General features: G+C 54.2%; 6 protein-coding genes across 6 annotated transcripts; 5 read left to right on the top strand and 1 right to left on the bottom strand.

The window, feature by feature from the left end:
- Positions 1–334: 334 nt before the first annotated feature.
- LTS14_001101 (uncharacterized protein) lies at positions 335–2,721 on the top strand (the record flags this gene model as incomplete). The annotated part of the gene is made up of 2 exons (XM_064833810.1): positions 335–2,255; positions 2,306–2,721. The coding sequence occupies 2 exons, from the start codon at positions 335–337 to the stop codon at positions 2,719–2,721; spliced, it is 2,337 nt and encodes a 778-aa protein (XP_064698771.1).
- A 1,075-nt stretch (positions 2,722–3,796) lies between these two features.
- SNF1 (Protein kinase) lies at positions 3,797–6,385 on the top strand (the record flags this gene model as incomplete). Its single annotated transcript, XM_064833811.1, has 1 exon — positions 3,797–6,385. The coding sequence occupies one exon, from the start codon at positions 3,797–3,799 to the stop codon at positions 6,383–6,385; it is 2,589 nt and encodes an 862-aa protein (XP_064698772.1).
- Positions 6,386–7,559: 1,174 nt separating this feature from the next.
- Positions 7,560–8,179, top strand: LTS14_001103 (uncharacterized protein; the record flags this gene model as incomplete). Its single annotated transcript, XM_064833812.1, has 3 exons — positions 7,560–7,604; positions 7,665–7,928; positions 7,988–8,179. 3 exons carry the CDS (start codon positions 7,560–7,562, stop codon positions 8,177–8,179), a joined length of 501 nt encoding a protein of 166 aa, XP_064698773.1.
- Positions 8,180–9,044: 865 nt separating this feature from the next.
- Positions 9,045–12,612, top strand: LTS14_001104 (uncharacterized protein; the record flags this gene model as incomplete). The annotated part of the gene is made up of 2 exons (XM_064833813.1): positions 9,045–10,939; positions 10,989–12,612. 2 exons carry the CDS (start codon positions 9,045–9,047, stop codon positions 12,610–12,612), a joined length of 3,519 nt encoding a protein of 1,172 aa, XP_064698774.1.
- Positions 12,613–13,472: 860 nt separating this feature from the next.
- LTS14_001105 (uncharacterized protein) lies at positions 13,473–17,233 on the top strand (the record flags this gene model as incomplete). Its single annotated transcript, XM_064833814.1, has 3 exons — positions 13,473–13,740; positions 13,799–16,891; positions 16,944–17,233. 3 exons carry the CDS (start codon positions 13,473–13,475, stop codon positions 17,231–17,233), a joined length of 3,651 nt encoding a protein of 1,216 aa, XP_064698775.1.
- A 1,470-nt stretch (positions 17,234–18,703) lies between these two features.
- Positions 18,704–20,659, bottom strand: LTS14_001106 (uncharacterized protein; the record flags this gene model as incomplete). Its single annotated transcript, XM_064833815.1, has 1 exon — positions 18,704–20,659. The coding sequence occupies one exon, from the start codon at positions 20,657–20,659 to the stop codon at positions 18,704–18,706; it is 1,956 nt and encodes a 651-aa protein (XP_064698776.1).
- Positions 20,660–20,674: the final 15 nt, after the last annotated feature.

Genomic DNA, 20,674 nt, shown 5'->3' on the forward strand with positions numbered 1-20,674 from the left:
GGGGATGGGATTAGCAGACGAGATGGTGGTAAGCATTGAAGACATTAACGCATGAAGCCACGGAATGCTTCCATCTTGTCAGGATGTGCCCAATACAACTTGCAATACCGTAGCGCAGGTAATTTGACCGTCATGGTGAAGATGCGGGCTGCCATCTTGACAGCTTGAGGATAACAGCACGTGGTGAGGACAGTAAGTGATGAAGACAACATAATAAGGTTTGAGGACAATACCACACCGTCTGATATATAATACCATCCTCTATTCTCCAACAATTCAATCTAACCATCCACTCCTCGGTCCAACTGGTCAAACCATAACAACATACTTCACAATGCTCTCTCTGCTCAAGAAATTGGTCGCCGTTGGCCTTCTGGCTAGTACCGTGGTCTCTATCCATCCGATTTGCAGACGTCCAGGTTGCCCTCCAAGTGACCTACCCGGTCATAAATCCGACGTCCCGACTACACTCGCGACTGGTCCTCTCGTCGCCAGAGAGCAAGGGAATCCTGAAGCGACATCAAGCGATGTCGTAGTTGTCGTTGAAACTTCACTACCGACTCCCACCACCGTGCTCCCGATCGTTACTACGGACGTCTCAACGACCCCTTCGAGCGCTACGGCAGTCGACTTGGACATCGTCACCGTCGAGTTCCCAGCCAACTCGACAGACGGTACTAACGAGACCATGCCGTACACCGCCTTCCTCCGCGAAGCCGTCCAAGCCGTCGCTATTGCCGCAGTCGATCACACCTTGATCGTCACTGGAGCTTACGGGGGAGCCTACGAAATGTCTCCTCTCCAAGAACAACTCGGTCACGTGGTTGGTCTGGTCCAGAAATTTGGCTATGAATATGGCGTCAACCGCACCCTCACTTGTACCAATCAGACCTGCATGAGAAATGTCATCCTCAACGCCATGGACACCACACAGATGGCTGCCATGGTCCAGACCAAGAAGGTGATTCAGCCTACCCTTGATGCCATGGGCCAGGACGGAGCTTGGTCCTCTGTCCTGCTCGATGTGGCTCTGGCGGGCCAGCAAAGCCAGACCAGCGAGCACTTGGAGGACTATCCTGTCAACGGCGAGGGCGAATCGTCGACACCAGCTCAGAGTACCCTTGGCCCGTGGGTTATTCCCATCGCTCCTATCATGTTGCCTTTTCAAGATCCTGATGGTACATCTCAAAACGAATCTCAGGACGTATCTACCGACGAATCCCAGCCCTCGGACGTCCCGAAGTGGAAACGTGGAGGTTCGACCAATAGACTCTATGGGGAACCTGGCACCTTCAGCGAACTCCTCAAAGCGATCAAAAATGCCTACTCGATGCGATGGTCCCGCTTGTTTCGGTTCCTGTCATCGCATAAGGGATACGACCAACTAACCAAGTCCAACCTCCTCAAGCATAATCCACATCTCCTGGACTCCGAGGACGAGATCGAGGAGATGAACGAGGAGAAAGGGATAGAGAACGCGCGGAAGTGGGCCCGGGCGCAGAGGACGGCGGAGGCCACGACCGATTTCGAGGAGATATTCATGGACCTCGAGGGCGACGTCACGATCCCAGATCGACTGATCCCACGCACGCTTCCTCCCGAATGGGCCGATCTCGGGAGACGAGCTTTCCAGGACAGGCTGATGCAGACCAGCTTGGAGGCCTGGGCGGATGATACCTTGGGTCTTGAGTACCGTGATATGTTCGATATGCGCGGTGTGATCCGCCGCGTCAGAGGGGAGCTGAGGTTCGATCCGCACGGCGCCTTGCCTCCAGTAGCTCAACCACCACGAGGAAGTCAACCGCGTCCAGTTCCGGGTGGACCGCCGGTGCCGCTTTTGCCGCTTGGGGCGCCGCCGCCCCTAGCTCCTGCACCCGCTGGGCCTGCTGGTGGGCGACCGAGACCTGGACTGAGTCCTAGACCACAAGCGCCACCCGATCAGGGCCCATCGCCTGAAAAATTTACTTCGGCGCAGCCTCAAGAAGCTACTCCAACACCACAACAACCACCATTTACGCCAGCTGCCTCCCACGTCCCAACAACGCTCTTGGTGCAGACTTCGAGATCCACCAGATCGTCGTCGTCGTCTACACAAACAACAATGTCCATAGTCACACCACAATCGACGCCTCCATCGCAATACAAATCCGGCTGCAATGTCCCCTTGGCCATCACCGGCAACGACGACGCCACCCAAGAAGAGTTCGCCGCCGCACAAGCAGCACACGATCCAATCGCGTACTCCCAAGATGCCTGTACGCTCCTCCAACCTCCTCCCTCCAAATCCTCCACATCTTCCACCCAGGCCCCAACATCCATCCCCCCACCACTCTGGGACTGGCACCACCCGCCCCGCTCCGGCTGCTGGAACCCCGTCTACACCAAAAACAGCAACGACGCAACACAAGAAGAATTCGCCGCCGCGCATGTGCTCACGACCCCGTCGCCCTAGCCCATCAAGGCTGCACCCCCTTCAAACCCATCATCCAACCAGCCAACATTTGCTGGCCGCCACCCTCGGCGGATAACACAACCAAACTCTTCAAGTCCCGGCAAACTCACCTTCTGGTGACGTCGTGGATCTGTGATGCGACGGTGGAGGAGTTCAAGGCCGCAAGGGCGAAGGGGGATGTTAATTTGAGGGGGAGGTTGGAGGAGGATGATGTTGGTGGCTTGGACGATGGGTTTGAGGATTTTGATCCTGTGACAGGGATCAGTTGATAGGTGCTAAGGCATGGTAGAGCGATGTCTATGGGGTGTGCAGGCATGTGGAGGAGTTTTAGGGGGAGATAGGATGGAACATGAGATTCTTGGGCTTCGAGAAACGTTTAACGCTGAGCTTGGGCGTTTGGAGTCATTCTGTGCTCGTGTAGTTATTGCAATTGAGTATCCGTTATCGTACTTATTCCACTTGTATGCCCTCTTCAGCACTGCCAGAGCTCGCTCTCATTTTCAACAATGCGGACGTTCTCCGACCTGGACAGTGTCAGATATTATTGCTAGTCTGATCTTTATGAGTATGATATGGGATGCTGGCAGCGTAGGCGTGGTAGGTGCCATTTGCCTGCGACATTACTGTGGGCTGATATGAGCTTGGGCTCCTTGCGATTACTCGTAAGGCCGGCAGAACTATCATCTCAAGCGGCATGCCATTTCGAGCATGACATGCATTAGCTCCTCGCAAGCGACAGAAGTCTGCATAGATTAGCACGACGTCCTCCGCCTTTTCCCACACGTTTCCCCGTGGGTTGAATCATATTCACGTGGACAATAGCATGAACAAGAATCGCCATAAGCAGGCATGAGTTTGAAAGGCGAATGAGGCAGAGGGTGAAAGTGGATGCATTCACTGTCTTGGCGGATGTCATAACCTAGGCCGAAGTTGGCAACAGCGATTTTTGAGCGTCGTGCAGGAAGCAGCCCGTGCCCTCACTTCTGACCAAAGCACTCCACTCCACCATTCGCCGACTGAACCCCTCCACCACCATCCACCAAACGACGTGAATTGTGAACAGCTTGTCGCACACCGCACGAACACCACACCATACCACAACCACACACCACGTCCCGAGTCCCTCACCGACACGCGCTCGCCTGATCCACACACGACACCTCAGCCAAGCTGCACGCGAGCCCGCGAGGATTGTCAAGGCAAGCACGACCGACACGAGCAAGCACCCCTACGAACGTTGCCCTCGATTGCGAGGTTTGCGCTACGGGTCGTCTCTGCTGAAGTTTTTCGAGAGCCGGCCAGCCCGGCTTATTCATCCCCACACCCACTCAACCTACCACCACCATGACGTCGGCACTAGACGACGAGGACTTGTCCCTGTCCATATCGCAGACCCGCCGCACCTCCCGCGAAGATTCCAGCTCCTCCAATGCAACACCACGAGGCAGCACACAGCAACCTGCGTCATTACTCAGAGATGTGGGCAGAACAGCGACACAGCGCAAGGAAGCAGCCAGACTAGGACAGTACAGCATTGTGAAAACCCTAGGCGAAGGCTCCTTCGGCAAAGTCAAACTCGCCATCCACCAGGTCAGCAACCAGAAAGTCGCTCTCAAGATCATTGCTCGGCGGAAACTGGTCACGAGGGACATGGCGGGAAGGATCGAGAGGGAGATTCAGTATTTGCAGTTGCTGAGGCATCCGCATATCATCAAGCTGTTCACGGTGATAACGACGCCGGGTGATATTATCATGGTCCTGGAGTATGCGGGTGGCGAGCTTTTCGATTATATTGTGCAGCATGGGAAGATGGCGGAGGAGAAAGCGAGGAAGTTCTTCCAGCAGATCGTATGTGCGGTCGAGTATTGTCACAGGCATAAGATTGTGCATCGGGATCTGAAGCCGGAGAATCTGCTGCTGGATGAGAATCTGAATGTCAAAATTGCGGATTTCGGTCTCAGCAATATCATGACGGATGGCAATTTCTTGAAGACCAGCTGTGGCAGTCCGAACTATGCAGCGCCGGAAGTCATTAGCGGAAAGTTGTATGCTGGTCCGGAGGTCGATGTCTGGAGTTGTGGTGTTATCCTCTACGTTCTGCTGGTTGGGAGGCTGCCGTTCGACGACGAGTATATCCCGGCACTTTTCAAGAAGATTGCACAAGGCAATTACATCACGCCGAACTACCTTTCTTCGGGAGCCGTGCGACTAATTAAGAGGATGTTGCAGGTCAATCCAGTTAATCGGATCACCGTGCCAGAAATAAGACAGGATCCGTGGTTTACAAAGGACTTGCCAGAATATTTGCAACCACCTGTCGAGGACTTTGTGGATACTGGTGTCGATCCTGCCAAGGCCATAGATCCTTACTCACTGTCGAAGGGCAAACCGAAGCCGGTACAGGAGAAGCTTCATTCTACCGTTGTAGGCAAGCTCGGCAAGACTATGGGCTATGCGCCAGACGATGTGCAGGACGCACTCAAACGGGATGAGCCGAGTGCCATCAAGGATGCATACCTGATCGTCCGCGAGAACACGCTCATGAAGACGAATCCATCTCTTGCACAAGAACAACCAGCGTTCATCGCAGCAAGTCCTCCTGCGTTCCACCCGATTATGCCCACCTCGCCACGTTCACCTGGTATGCGACCGCCGCCTAGTCCGCTTGGTAGCAATGACCATCCTCGACATGGCTCAAATGCCTCGTCTTCGATCATAGACTCCCGCACGGCGGCTTCATCAATAGCGGTGTTGCCAACTTCACTCCCCGATTTTCATGTCGCATACATGAAGGGCCACGGTAACGACCTCACGAGTACGCCACCCGGCGACGAAACAACCACAAACCCAGATCCATCCCGACCACGAACAAAAGAAGAACAAGAAGCCACAGCACGAAGACTAAAACCTCACAGTCGAAGTTCTGCCAACCTCCACCGCGGCCACCATCCTGAGAAACCGGAGCCCATGACGAGTTTACCAGACAAACACGCCAAGAAGCAGAAACCCACCAAGTGGCAATTCGGCATAAGAAGTAGAAACACACCTGCTGAAGCAATGCTCGCCATCTACAAAGCGCTCCGAAAGATGGGCGCGGTGTGGGAAGTTATGCGGCCGAAGGAGGGCGGAGCCGCAGGGAGTGGCGAAGGTTCTCCCGAAAGACCAGCGGACGGGCAGGAAAGCCCGGAGTACAGCGACTCAGATCCTGACGCGGGTACGGATCCAGAATACGCCGATCACGAGGAGCAAGAAAGACGGAGGAGCAGGAGGGATGAAGGCGGTACTGGTAGTGGAGAGGGTAAACGCGGACGAGAGCGATACGGCCGTTGGAACGATTACGGATACTCCCTCCCTGAAGATCCCTGGGTGATCCACGCGAGGTTCAAAAAGCACGGCATGTTTCCCCCCGGCGTCCAGCATCCCTCTTCCACGCACAGTTCGCGGGTCAACCTCACAGGGGGAGAGGACGAGAAGAGAAGACGCAGCTCAACGGTGAGTTCATCCGGCAATGTCAGTCTGGCGGGTAGCTCCGAGAACATCGCCGCCACAGGCCCGGCACCCCTCAGTGCAACGAATAGTCTTGGCTTCAATCCCGATGGCTGGCCGGCTCCGGATGAGAGCGTGTGGGTGTATGTTACCATCCAACTCTACAGTATCGAGAAGGATTTCTTTCTGGTGGATTTCAAGTGTGCGGGGTATGAGCGGTTGGTGCAGAGGTTTGCTAGGGAGGTTAGGGGGTCGTCGGAGGGAGATGCGGATATTGTGAAGGCGGATGAGGGGAGTTATGATGAGGACGTAGGGACGGAGGACGAGGATGGGGAGGTGTTGGTTGGGGCAGGCAGGACGCAGGAGGAGAAGGATATTTCGAGTCCGTTTCCGTTCTTGGATGTGGCGAGTCGGTTGATTATTCAGCTGGCTGAGGCTAATGATTGATGGGTTGGCGTGTTGGTGGCGAAGGGCGAGAACATGGGTATGAGGTCTACCGGGGGGGTTAAGGATGGAGAGGGGAGCTGTCGTGCAGGCGTGACGCTGGACGTGAACGACCGAAGCTGATCGATGAAACGGTTGTGTCGCATATAGATGATACCAGGCGAGAAAAGTAGAATAGTGACAAGAACATCTTCAAACCTCTGCCATTGGCTCACTACTGCCCGAACGAGCTCATTATCCTCATATGTGGTAGCTTCAGCTCACGAATGACAGTCATCTTCCTTGCTCGTCATATTCATACCACGACCATTTCTCGTCTGGCTTGCGCGAGGGAGCATGACTTCAAAGCTCAGAAACCAGGCCTAGGCCTCAGCCATGGCCAACACATGTCAAGCTGGAGCTGAAGTGGTGCGATGCGCGCTGTCATCGCGCGAAAAGAGTGCACAGTCCAACCAAATGAGATCACCACGGGACACAAGACGAGACGACGAGACGGCAGCATGGTCGATCATGCATGGCGCCACTTGCAGTCAATGCCGGGGGCCGAAAGAACCGTAGCGTGGCCGTTGAGAAGGTGGATTTGAATGGCCCAAATTTTGGCTGAGGATCTGGGCGCACGTTTTGGTATGGCAGACATATACTAATATCATCGGCATGTGATGGGAGATGTACGTAGTGAGAACGATATGATCGTGTCTCGGTGTTGCCACAGTTGGGCGACCCGGAGACTTCGGACCTGTCGTTCCACGTGATTGCCTCGACAACGAACGATCGCCCGGCCCGGTGGCGCAGGCACGCAGTAATCAACGAGCGGAGCTGTGGTCGAGCAAACATCTGCAATATCTGAGCAGAGCCGCAGAAGAACGCATCATCAGTCACTCTTCTATCATCGTGTTCCAAGAAATTGTGAGCCGTTTTCCCAAACGCGAAAAAGTGCATCCTTGCGGGGAAGGAGAAGACGAAAAGTTACGGCGAGGCAGCGTCATTTCGATTCAGAGTTTTATGACATCAGGGCTTGAAGTTTGTGGTGTGATCTGCTTAAGTTCCCAGCAGCACCGCTTTTGCGACAACGCTCCGATTCACTTACAATCACGCCACGCCACTACTCCAGCAGTTTTCATATTTTCGCCGTCCATCACTCCACCAGTAGCTTCAGCACCACACACACATCATAGCAATGGAGAGCAGAGGCATGATCAACCTCATCATGAGGGCCTTGGCCGTACGTATTACCCAAACGCGTCTCCTATCGCAACAGCATTGCTAACAGATGCGATTTCAGTTCTTTTGGGCCCTCCTCATCATGGCGCTTACCGGCAACATGATCCACGAGAACAGCGGCAACACGCCCGTCATCAACTACGACCTCTTCGTCTCCATCTTCGCCATGCTCACGCTCCTCTACCTCATCCCCGCCACCTTGAAAGAGTCGTTCCAGGTCCACCCGCTTCTGCCATTGATCTTGGATATCTTGAACGTCATCTTCTGGTTCTGCGCTGCTGTTGCGACAGCGGCGGAGTTGGGCGCGCATAGCTGCAGCAACCACGTAAGTGTTTCGCGACGGTTCTTGCGATAATGAGTATTTTTTTTGACCTTCAATCACAGGACTACCTCGTTTCCAACCGCATCACTCTCGGCTCGAAGAAGCGCTGCCAGGAGGCTGGTGCATCTACCACCTTCCTCTTCTTCGGCTTCGCATCATTCCTCGTCTCGACCGTCCTCTCTGGTCTTGGCAGCCGTGGCGCCGCCAACACTCGCCCAGGCATTCGACGCGGCCCAGCTATGAGCCAGGTTTAAGTCTGACGCTGGAGTGTGCTGCACCGCAACACCAGATCAAACCATCACCGCGCCGTGTCTGATGGTCGGCGATGAGTGCGTGTATAACCAATGTTCACGAATACTTGGAGATGTGCGAAAGCGGGATTGTTATGCATTATGATTGCGATTCAGCGAAGGTTGTTATATGGATTGGGGCTTGTCATGACTAGTAGTCTAATGTTTACTCTCGTATCAATACACATCATCACTTCATCTCATCCTCATCTCAAGCTCCTCCAGATTGTGAAGATGGCGCCCATAATTCTTTGGACGCGCATGCAGTCGCCATTCCAACACCACTCTTTAGACGACGCAGCTCAAATGATGCTCAGGCGACGACATAGTCTCCATACCGCCTAGACCTTGCCGCCATACCGCCGCACGATCCTCTAGCCGCCGATATCCGAACCAGCATTTTCAGGAGCTTTTTGCGCCAAGCCGACGTCATAGCTCTGCCCAAATTGTCAACTCTATCGCCATTACATCTCGACGCGCTAATTTCTCGATCCGGGCAATCGCGTGAAAGGCATGACTAGCTGGTCTATAATAAAATCATGCTCCGAGGAAGGCGGGTTGCAGAGGTAAGTGCCAAAGTGATGGTAGGTACCTTACTCAGGCTACGAAGAGTGTGCACTACTCTGTGAGAATTCACCTACAGCAGGTTTGATTGCTAGGATGAAACGGTATTCCTGCGCGTAGCTCTATCGCTTCTGCATTGTTGGGATTGTTCGTTCTGGACTGACTGACTGCTCAAGGTGCGGGAGAGATGTCGAGAGCTCTGATCTAGGAGAGCGGTACACACAGTCTTCTACTACCCTGTTCGGCTAATGCCAGGACTAGCATCATGGCAACGAAGCAGAGCGAGGATGACGATTCATACTTCGGACGGCAGGCCGACAAGTCAATGGACGCGGAGATGCCACATATGCCGCCCGCGAAACGGACGCGCACAGCACCCGTAGAAGACGTACCACGACTACAAGGACTGTCACGGAGGAGCACACTTCTGGAAGGTATAAGGGGGAGAGCAACAGGAGGCGCAAGACCGATATATGACAGTCGAAGTTCATACTCGTATGCTTTCGACCCGCAGCCGTCTGACACTGATTCGAGCTCGGATGAAGAGGGTGCAGACCACAAGGAGGAGAACAAGACAGCTTTAGGGCATGATGCTCAACCGCCCAAGCGCGCGACAACGGAGGACTCGACGATGAAAGCGAAGAGCGGGAAGCGTCATGCATACTCTCGATTCTTGGTTGGCAACGAGCATTTTAGAAGCAAAGGCAGGATCAGTAAGCGAGATGGTAGGCTTAATATCTCGGTCAACGAGACTTCGAGTAGTGGCTATATTGCAAAGGCCCTCGGACAGAGCTTAAAACAACATCTCGATGTGCCAAAGCGTAACAAGCGCAATGAGCATCGCAATCGGGAGCGGCGAGACGTCAGAGTGGATGTAGAAGCGCAATCTGTCGCAGAGTCGCTTCGAACGACACCGGACCGGCCAAAGCTCAACATCGTGATCATGGTGATCGGGAGCCGAGGAGATATCCAGCCTTTCTTGCGACTTGGCAAGATATTGAAAGAACAGTACGGCCATCGCGTACGTGTGGCGAGTCACCCGACCTTTCGCGATTTTGTGCAGAAGGAGAATGGTCTGGATTTCTTCAGCGTGGGTGGCGATCCAGCTGAGCTCATGGCGTTTATGGTGAAGAATCCTGGACTGGTGCCGAATTTGCAGACTATCCGTGAGAACGAGATCCAGCGAAGACGAAAGTCTATGGCTGTAATGTTCGATGGCTTCTGGCGTGCTTGTATCAACACGACGGATGATGAACAAGCTCAGGAGAACCTCAAGATGATGGGTGACAAGCCGCCATTCGTGGCAGATGCCATTATTGCGAATCCACCTTCAATGGCGCATGTGCATATCGCAGAGAAACTTGGCATACCCTTGCATATGATGTTCACCTTTCCTTATACCCCGACCCAGCAGTTTCCACACCCTTTGGCGAGCATACGGCCCCAGAAGAGCAATGTGGATGCAAGTTATGTCAATTTCATGAGCTTCGGTTTGGTCGAGATGATGACTTGGCAAGGGTTGGGTGATATTGTGAACCGCTTTCGAGAACGAACGCTGGGACTGGAACCGGTATCTTCTTTATGGGCGCCAGGCGCGCTTTACAGGATGAAGGTGCCATATACTTACCTTTGGAGTCCATCGTTGATACCCAAACCCAAGGACTGGGGTCCAGAGATCGATATTGCGGGTTTCGTGTTTCTGGACCTTGCTAGCAACTTCAAGCCTCCAAAGGATTTGCACGACTTTCTTAATGCTGGCGAGCCGCCTATCTACGTAGGCTTTGGTTCGATCGTAGTCGACGATCCGAACGCGCTCACTGAGATGATCTTCAAAGCCACTAAGCAGGCTGGCATACGTGCTCTGGTGAATAAGGGCTGGGGTGGCTTCGGTACATCGAACGAGGACACGCCAGACCATATCTTCATGCTTGAGAATACACCTCATGATTGGCTCTTTCCAAAAGTGAAGGCTGTCGTACACCATGGTGGCGCAGGCACAACTGCCATCGGTCTCAAGTGTGCAAAGCCAACTATGATCGTGCCATTCTTCGGCGATCAACAATTTTGGGGCGCGATGGTGTCGTCCGCCAAAGCGGGAGCGCACGAATGCACGCCATATAAGAACTTGACTGTCGAGAAGTTTACGGAAGGCATCAAGCAGTGCTTAAAGTCAGGAAGCGCAAGACAACGTGCAGAAGATCGCAGATAGTATTGCAGCCGAGGGTGACGGTGCGGAGAATGCTGTGAAGAGCTTTCATCGGAGTCTACGTTTGGCTGGACGACAGAACATGCGATGTTCGCTTTTGGAAGACAGGGTGGCAGTGTGGCAACTTCGAAAGTCTGCTTTGCGACTCTCACCACTCGCTGCTGAGCTCCTGCACGAAACAGGCAAGATCAAGTGGTCGGACCTCAAACTTCTGCGTCACTACGAGTGGAACGACTTCGATGGTCCGGGCGAGCCCATCACGGGTAGTGTTGCTGCGGTCAAAGACAGCTTGTACGATATGGGTGCTGGCGTGGGTATGGTTCCAGTCAGAATTGCCAAGCACATTCAAAAGCACGAGCAAGCTGTACGGAAACGAAAGATGCGAGAGGAACGCAAACGGCAAAAGGCTCTGGAGAGAGCAGAACGGGCTGATGAACAAGCAACTGATGGTTCAGACCGACCACAATTGGGCCGGAACGAGACACAGGATACGCAAGGCTCGTTAGCGGCCACACCAAGCGCAGTAGAACCCTTGGCTCATGAGATAGCTGCTGACTTCGGCTCTGGCTTGAAGAGAGCTGGTGGAGCTTTACTGACTATGCCCAATGACCTGCACATCGCCATTGCTCAAGGCTTCCATAACGCACCACGACTCTGGGGCGACGCTACCGTTCGCAAGCCCGTACGCATTACAGGCTTCAGATCAGGTTGCGTAGCTGCTCGAAGGGAATTCACGTACGGCGTTTACGATGGCTGGAGCGGTCTTGTGACACAGCCTATGGGAGAGTGGAGGGATGGCGCTACAATGCCTGGCAAGTGTATGGGTCTGGGTCTCGGCTTTGCAAAGGGTATTGGCGGGTTTGTGCTCAAGAATCTCAATGCTGTGGTTGCGCCTCCTGCGTATGTCGGCAAAGGCGTGATTAAGTATGTTGAAAAGAAGGCTGAAGGGCCGGGTAGTAAGGTCTTCATTCGTCGGGCACAGATCTTGCGCGGTCAACTTGATCTTAACGAGCTACAAGCGGAGGAAAGCAAGACCGACGAGAGTGAGAAAAGTCCTTTGTACGTGGTCAGAGATCAAGTATCGGAGGGCTACAACGTTTATGAAGAGATCTGGAACGAGGCCAATTCACTAAGCCGCTACGAATTTCGCAAAGAGTACAAAGACTGGGACGTCAATGGAGCGCTCGAGAATGCTAATACTGCAAGTCGTGCACTCAAGGCAAGACGGAAGGGTCAAGACCTCAATCAGCTATGGGCAAAGCGAAGACAGGAAATGCAGGAAGCTGAGCAGCCACGAGCATCTGCTATGCACCAGCCGCAGCGACCTGACGAGGATCACGGAGTTCTGGCTAATGGTCGTAAGACTGATGGAGATGACACTAGGCAGCCTTCATTGGGTGCCACGATGTCGACCGGGCAGCCTGAGCATTATTTGGCGAGCACTCAGCAGGCGGGCACGGGACATACGAACGCGGATATGGATGAGCACGACAGTGAGTGCACTATGATTGGAGAAGAGGAGGAGTCGAAGACCCATGTTGATTCTAGCCGAGATCAGGTTCTGGGCGGCAAGATCGAGGCTACGGACATGGCTCTTCCAATCGAGAGCAATCGAAGAGAGTGCTAAGCGTATGATCAATGTAGGATAGTCTGACAACGACGTGATAGCACAAAGATATCAATATCACCTCACCATCGTACACCCCGCTCCCACCCCACTCATCCTGCCGTCGTGCAGCCCGATGCGGATCGGGCAGTGCGCACCGATGAACCGGAGTTCGCCACGTAGGACGACATATGCATAAGCTTCCGTCCACGATCGCAACCGATACTTCCTTTAATTCACCATTGGACACCATACATAAAGTCGAGGCTAACATGAAGCCGCGACAAGCGTGACACATGCCATTGGTCTCGATGGTAGACCAACTGACAGCCGGGAAGATGCAAGGCATACTAGAAGCCCTATCGGATCAATGTCAGAGACGCAGTGAGGCCCAATATATGCTTTCTAGTGCTGCACTCTCCCGCGCTCCCTTTGTTCGACACGCTTGTCGAGCAAGATTACAGTACTGATTGCTTACCAGCTCCTGAAAGCTTCAGCTCCAGTTCAATGGTCCCGGGTCCTCACGACGTGGTGCCAGTCGGCCGGTTCCTGGAAGCTAAGTGGTTCATGCTCGTCATCTGTCCTTCCTGTTGGCATGTCGTTAGTGTGATCTTGTATATGGCTACCCGACGTGTCATCAGCATGATGGTGTGCCACGGAGAAAAGCACTTGTGAGACGGAGGAGATAATCTGCCTCGCATCATGACCTCTGCCTTGAAAGAAGCTGTCTCTCTGTCCTGATCCACGGAGTACACAACATGAGCATATCCACTTCGTCACTCGGCGTTGCCAGGCATTTGCCGCTGCACTATCCTGTTCCGTCTTAATCAAGCAAACGTCGAGCCAGGTGGACGAACACTACTGAGCTAACGAACGACAACATGGCCACTGTGAACCTCGAAGAGATCAGAAGAAAATACAACTTCAAGCAAATCTCTGTAGCAACATGGCGGGACCCAAGAAGTAGCACTATTCCTGCCAGAGGTGGACCATCGGCGCCCATGTACTCGGCGGAAGCCATTTCGAAGCCGTACATTCCCACGTACAAAGTCAAGTATAAGCTACCAGAACCTACAGATGATGAGGCATCCGAAGATGAGCAAGCAGCGCCAGCGCCAAAGGGAGAGATTGAAGAGCCTGCTGCAGATGGTATGATTCGGGGCTGGACAATTTGAAGAATGAAGCCTTTACTGACTTTCGCACTCAGCGCCTGTCGACTCTCCTCTGGAGCCACCTATGCCGCAGGTAGACGTAGTCGAGGATCCTGCTCCTCCACCCCCTCCAGAAATCGATCCACCAGGGACAGTAGAAGATGCGCCACCAATTGCTGCTGACGACGGAGAGGACACACAGGATGCTAACCCTGCTGGAGAATCTATCCACATCCCTGAGCTGCTCGCTGATCCGCTAGCCACCCTTGAAGGCCCTTTGGCTGCTCTGCCTGATGTTGCTCCCCTTGAAGACATCGACGAAAACTCCCTGAGTGCGACCCCAGAGAACACACTATCCGTGGACGATGTTCAAGATGATCTACAACTATCAGAGCATATCGAAGCACCATGGCCGCCATCACCGCCACCGATCGACACATACCCTGACATCTCGGAGCACGTCGACTTCCTCGACCTAGCTGAACCCTACCCGATACCTGCTCTACATCCGGTCGATCTGGTTATCATCGACCCAGCTCAAGGAATGCCAGGAGCTTTCGACGCACCGACTTTTGATACCGGACCTGTACCAGGAAGTCCTGACAAATCAGTACACTTTGCTCCTGGCACTCCCGATCCCAAGCCCACTGTGCGAAAGAAAAAGTCTACGAAAGGCACCAAGAGTAAATCGAAGAAGCGAGTCGAGGTACAGATCGCAAGTCTGCCAGACGATATCCTTGCAATCGTTGATGGGGACATACAAGACAATTTAATTCCTGTTCCTGAGACGCCAATGATCGTGCCAGCCCTAGTCGATTCTGATGAACATCCTGTGGAAGAGGCTCTCACTGACATTGATGCGGTCGAAGCCACACCGGTCATAGATGCCGGGAAGGAGCCCGAGTCTGCCGCTATGGTACCTGTCGTTGATGAGGCACCAGCTGCAGACCCGCCTGCCGTCCAGACCGAGGAAGTGACATCCTCGAAGAAGAAGGATAGCGCTAGGAGCTCGTCTAGAAATAAGGACAAGGCCAAGAAAAAGAACTCAAAATCCAAGGCGGCGAAGGACAGAGTGCCTGTGGCTGCAGCAGGGTTAGGCATCGAACTCGCTCTTCCATCTGACCCACCAGCTGTCCTTGATCTAGACGATATCCTCAATAATCTACCACCGCCGCCGCCGCCGCCGCCGCCTGGAGCGGAAGCTGCTGTCGAAGGACCTGCCGTCGAAGAATTTGCTGAAGTGCCCAGTGAGGCAGAGACTAATGTTGCTGCTTCCTTTGCGGCTGATGAGATACCAAATGCCGACTCTGCTGTGGATAAAGATATGCCTGTACAACACATACCCGCGGATGATGCAGACATTCTGGGAGCTTCACAAGAAGACGCAGCCAGCTTGAACGGCCAAGAACCCGACATTTGCGCCCCGGCTCCAACATCGGAGCCAGACGACATAGTGGGTCTGGAGCAAGAGGTAGGCCCTGCAGCTTCGGTAGAGGACGGCGAGCAGCATGATGTCGAGGACGTACAGCCGCCTGGCGAAACGGAGAAGGACGTGGGACAGACTGTTGGTCCGGCAGATATGAGCGCTGAGATCTACTCAAGCCACAGCGAGGAATTGCATGAAGCTGTGGACTGTACGACAGTGGAGATAGGTGATGTTGCAGGGGTGCCTGTGGTAGTCGACGACGAGATCGCGGCAGCATGGGACGACCGCGAGGAGGCTGAAGACGAACTAGATCTGGCTGAATCTGGGTTGGTGGACGATCACGCGGACGAGGATGACAGTCCGAGTGGTGCTACTACTGATGAACTTGAGGGTTTGCATGAGCCAGCTGTCGATTCGGTGGAAGACGCGGCCTCGGAGGTAGAGATCGAGGATATTGAAGACCTCCAGGCTCGCTCGCCTGAGTCTGCAGTTGCGGATGTAGTTGAACAGACGGGTGACAACGAGGAACCCCTCATCAGTCCAGATATTGTGGAGGAGATTGGAGTCAACGACGAGCAGCTTCCTGATGTCACTATCGGTACTGCTGATAACGCGGCCGATACACAGCCAGCAGTCACAGCAATAGATACTCCTGCCGCGCTAGAAGCCGACAGACTCGGTTCGCCGGCTGAAGCAGGGTGGGATGATCCATCAGGAGACGACATAAGTATAGGCGATGGACTCTCTGAAGTCGAGGTTGTAGTAGACGATGACAATGCTCCTGACCAGCCGGAGATTAACACCACCTGCGAGCATATTGACGAAGGCGGAGCTGGAGATGTGCTTGATGAGACAGATCCCGAACCACCAGTCAGTTTGCCTGTGCTCAATGAAGGCCAAGATACCAAAGTGGAGGTTCAAGGCGTGACCGAAGAGTCGGCAGGGCAGGAAGACTCATTTCAAGCTGATGAGCCCGTTGCAGATCAAATTGTAGCTGCAGAGTCTCAGGTCGAAGCTATCACCGATGGTGAAAATGAGATGACACAGCTACTTGATATTGAACAGAGAGAAGACGCTGAGGCTGATAACGAGCCTCCACCTGCCGAAGTCCTGGATGCAGGGTCAGATGCAGCAGCGAAAGAGGTTCCGGCTGCTGCTGAGGCAATACCAGAGCCTGCTATCGAGGACAAGAAGCCTGGAAAAGTCGATGCGCCTCCTGCAGCGCCGCCTTCTCCTAGCTTGAGCAAGAGTAGCTCCCATAAACAACGAGCCGACTACTGGGCCCGCAGACCTGCTAAAAGACCCTCCACAGCCGACTCGAAGGCAAGCAAGTCAGAGAAACCAGGATCTAGCAAGCGTAGTAGCAAGTCCAGTGGCGATGCTTCGCAGGGAAAGAATCGTGAGAAGTCATCCCGTTCGTCACGGCGATATTCAATATCTGCAGAAGAAGAGGAGGAGCGCCGCAAGCGAAGAGCTGCTCGGAAAGCCGAAGAGGCGGTTCGCGAGACTGCCCGCATCCAGGAGGTGGAAAGGCAGAAGGCGTATGAGGAAGAGCTTCGACTGATCCGGCATGAAGCTCGTCGTGCCGCTCGCAAAGCTGCGGCTGAAGAGACAGCCAAGCTGATCCGAGAGGAGGCAGAAGACATCGCACGAGAAGAGGCAGAGGCTAGACGACGAAGGCGAGAGGCACGGGAGCAAGAGGCGAAGACTTCGAGGTCTAAGCGTGAGAGGCGAGAGTCTGTCAACAGTGTACCACTACTGTTCCGTACCACTAGTAGTCAGCCTTCACAAAGCCGGCGTAGTGAAGCTCGCCCCCGAAGCTCGAGGAAAGAGGATCATCCAGCATCAAGACGAGAGGCCTCTCCTGCAGGACATCGAGAGGAGCCAGTCGTGGACAATCCTCCTGAGCCAGAACCAGCTCAAGCAGGACCATCGAGCTCGAACGGCAGTAGCTCGCGGCGTCGCCGACACGTCTCGGAAACAGACCGTCCCAGCACCCGTCGCCGCGATAGTGAACGGCACAGTCAAAGGCCTCCAGCGCCCGAGAAACCACGAAACTTCTTGACATCATTTCTGCGGAGCTTTTGAACACGAATATATGACTTGAGGGATTCTTTTTATGACCAGCTGTGAAATACGACCGAGCTGTTAGGATAGTTTTTCCGGCTGTGATGTATTCTTAGCATTATCTGTACAATGCATTTGAGAGCGGTGGAATGGTCGAGACGATCTCAGCTACTGGCTCAGTCTCATAATGTAAGTGACTCCATGAGCCGACCTAGCGAGTGCGCTCAGCCACACAGCATGCAAGACCACCAAATGATATGCCAAGAAAGACTGCCAACGCCATCTGATCCGTTCCCATCATAAAAGCCGCCAGTATCGCGGCGAATGTACCAGCGCCTGCGAGCAGCGTAATAGCATGCAGCCTGGCATCCATAGCCCGGCCTTGGATTATCCTGCTCTGCAAGGCAACGTATACCAGCAGAACCATCACCCCTGCCATGACTCGGCACGTCGCACTCATGCCAATGTCGTCTTGATAGATCCCCTCGATAAGCAGCAAGCCTCCGACCGCCATCGCCAGCAGAGCAGCGAGTAAAACGCACGTCCTCTCGGACCACTCGATATGCATATCTTGCACATCCCAGAACCGTTGTGCGACAGCCTCTATCCCATCATCACCAAACAGCAACCTCGCACAAGCCGGACATCGATCTTGCTGTGCTAGAGTCGCTCGTATACAAGTGGAGCAGAAAACGTGCCGACACTGCGTCATCTCTGGCCGTACGAGGTCGTCTCGGCATATGCCACAGATGTGTCTTTCTGGAACCTCAGGCACCGAACTCAAGATGCTGTCCAGACGTTCGGATGGCGTCGAATTGCTCGCATCGATTATCAAATGAGCATAGGGTGGATATTGAGCCCGTCGGTGTGCTAGACAGACTCGGAGTCTGCGGGACACGGCATAGACAACGTAGGATAGGGCTAAGTAGTAACCTAATTCGAGCAGTGCGTCGACTGAGTCCTTCATGAATGTCTGTCCCATCTCCTGTGGTTTCTGGCTATATTTTTCCCTGTGTCCCGGACGTAGATTAGTTCGCGGCAATAATCGTTCGTGCGACACGGTATTAACGTTCAAGGAGCAAGATCCTTCTTGTAGTGGAAGACTTGTCGACTTTCCTTCACTAAGGCTGTACCATCGTTTGTGCAATATGTATATGCCTGACTAGTCACTAACACACGTCGGCTAGAGCTCCTGACGACGCCTAGATCAGCAGGATGTTCTAAATACTTGAGCGTCCGTGGTCCGATCTGTATTCATCGTGAGCAGCCCTCTCCACATACCCACCACGAAGCCCAGGCCGCTTCTGTAACCTGCGCAGGAACACGATGTCCGGCCTTTGACGCGAAATCGAAGACGTGGAGGTGTGATTGAATGAGCATCGACATGAGAAGAGTATTCCGTCCGAGCTCTGGCATCCAAGGACAATGATACGCTGACTGTTATGCACCACTTTGCGTCAGACATCCCTTAGAAGCCCAGCTCTCCAACCACGGGCACAGATGCAGCGGCATCCTCCTTCTGTTCCTTCACAGCTCCAGGCTCCTTCGAAGTCCTCAAGAAAGCCTCCATAAGCACCCCAGCCGCCACACCCACATTCAAGCTATCAACACCCACATCCACGACCCCATCACCCACAGCACCCCTCTCAATACTAATAAGACAATGCGCCTTATTGACAAGATTGGCTCTCAAGCCCTCTCCTTCAGCACCAAGCATAAGTATAACCGGCTTATCCCTTAGCGGACTCTCTCTCGCAACCTCCCTCGTACTCACCCTCATCTGCTTCCTATCCCCAGGAGCCCCACCACTGCCCTCATCGCCCGGCGCAACAGCAGCATAAACTCTCCATCCCGCTTTCGCCGAGTCCAGCACAAACGAGCTAGGTTTCGGCAGCCCCAAGAGCTTCACGGCTTCACAGGCACCACTCGAGGCTTTCGCGACGATGGGGGAGTTGATGGAAGCACATGTTGCCGTGGCAATGGCGACGGCGTCCGCACCGTAGAAGTGCGCTGTACGCATGATAGAGCCCAGGTTGCCTTCGTCAAGGATACCATCGAGCATGATGATGAAGGGGTGGCGGCCGGCTTGAGACGGAGCAGGGAGGTCGAGCGAGGCTGATGAGCCGTTGATGAGGACATCCTCTGCCGATTGTCGGTCAAGCGTCAGACCTATGGCACCAGTCTTGACATCAGGCTTCCCCAACGCAAGGACAGGCGGAGCAGGTAAGCGAGAAGCATCTAGCACGACGCCATTATGTGGACGATTGTCAGACACGGTATCAAGGAAGCGAACGCTGGCGTTGCGGTCGATGGGGATCTTGGCTTTCTCCGCCATTCGGAGGATGGAATTTGGGGCTGTGGAGCGCTGTTGGAGGTGTAGGCGATAGAGCTTACGGCGCTGGGAGCGTAGGGCGGCGTGCACGACGTTGGTGCCGTAGAGGAATTGGCTGGCGGCTGTTGTGTAGGGGATTGGCATGGGAGATTCGTAGGCTTCTTTATTTGCGTCCCTTTCTCGCCGTTTACTTGAGCGGTCGTAAGTGTTGGCAGCTCCACCAGTAGGTGCCTCGTCTCGGACATTCCTTGGTGGACGGATTTCTCTGGGCTGGCGGGTGTCATTGAAAGATCTGTCCTGGTCGAGCTTGTCACGAGATGTCCTTGAAAGTGATTTCTCAGCCTCGTAGGGTGCCTTTCGTGATTCACGTGAAGCGTACGAGGGCGGATCCCGCTCCTTAGAGTTGTACCTCTGCACCGGGCGATCGTCTTCTTCGAAAGAGCTCCGGCGTCGTGCTCCAGCTTCCTCCCGTGGCTTAGGTGGGCCGTGCGAGGTGTATTTGGAAGTCACTCGCTCGCGCCCTCCATACCTTGGAGGAGGGTCATCATCCGCCTCGTACGTCTTGCGACCTGAGCTTATGCGTGGAGGCGTTCTATCTCCAGTACGACCAGATGGCCGAGACCTCCTTTCTTGGAATGAAGGAGGCTCAACAGTCTCTGCCCTTGACCACTGCCGCTGCTCTCGAGTCTCTGGTCCACGATCTCTGCTGAACGAAGATCGTCTGACTTCGCTCCTCGGAGGTGGCGGTGGATCCCGCTGTTCTAAAGAACCTGGTCGACGCCCTGCTCCATCTCTCGATGCAGCTGCAGCACGATCGTTACGTGCAAAGGCGGTACCGCGGAACCCATCGCCACGTAACCGACTCGCTCTATCGCGTGTCGTCGGAGCAGCTGCCACGGGAGTGCGATCTCTTCCTCCAAGTCTGCCTCCATCCCTGGACCTCGATCTTGTGTCGCGTGAGGCCCTGATGCCTCGATTGATGGCCGATGTGGTCGAGACGGAACGACGACATTGCGGGGAGGCTATAGTATGTGTTCGTACGATGTGATAAAGATCGAGATACAGCGTTCTGCCGGCATTGGGAAGAAACATCTGATGAAGGACTTC

Source organism: Recurvomyces mirabilis, assembly GCF_035927965.1.
Source record: "Recurvomyces mirabilis strain CCFEE 5264 chromosome Unknown scaffold_2, whole genome shotgun sequence".
NCBI classification, from domain to species: domain Eukaryota; kingdom Fungi; phylum Ascomycota; class Dothideomycetes; order Mycosphaerellales; family Teratosphaeriaceae; genus Recurvomyces; species Recurvomyces mirabilis.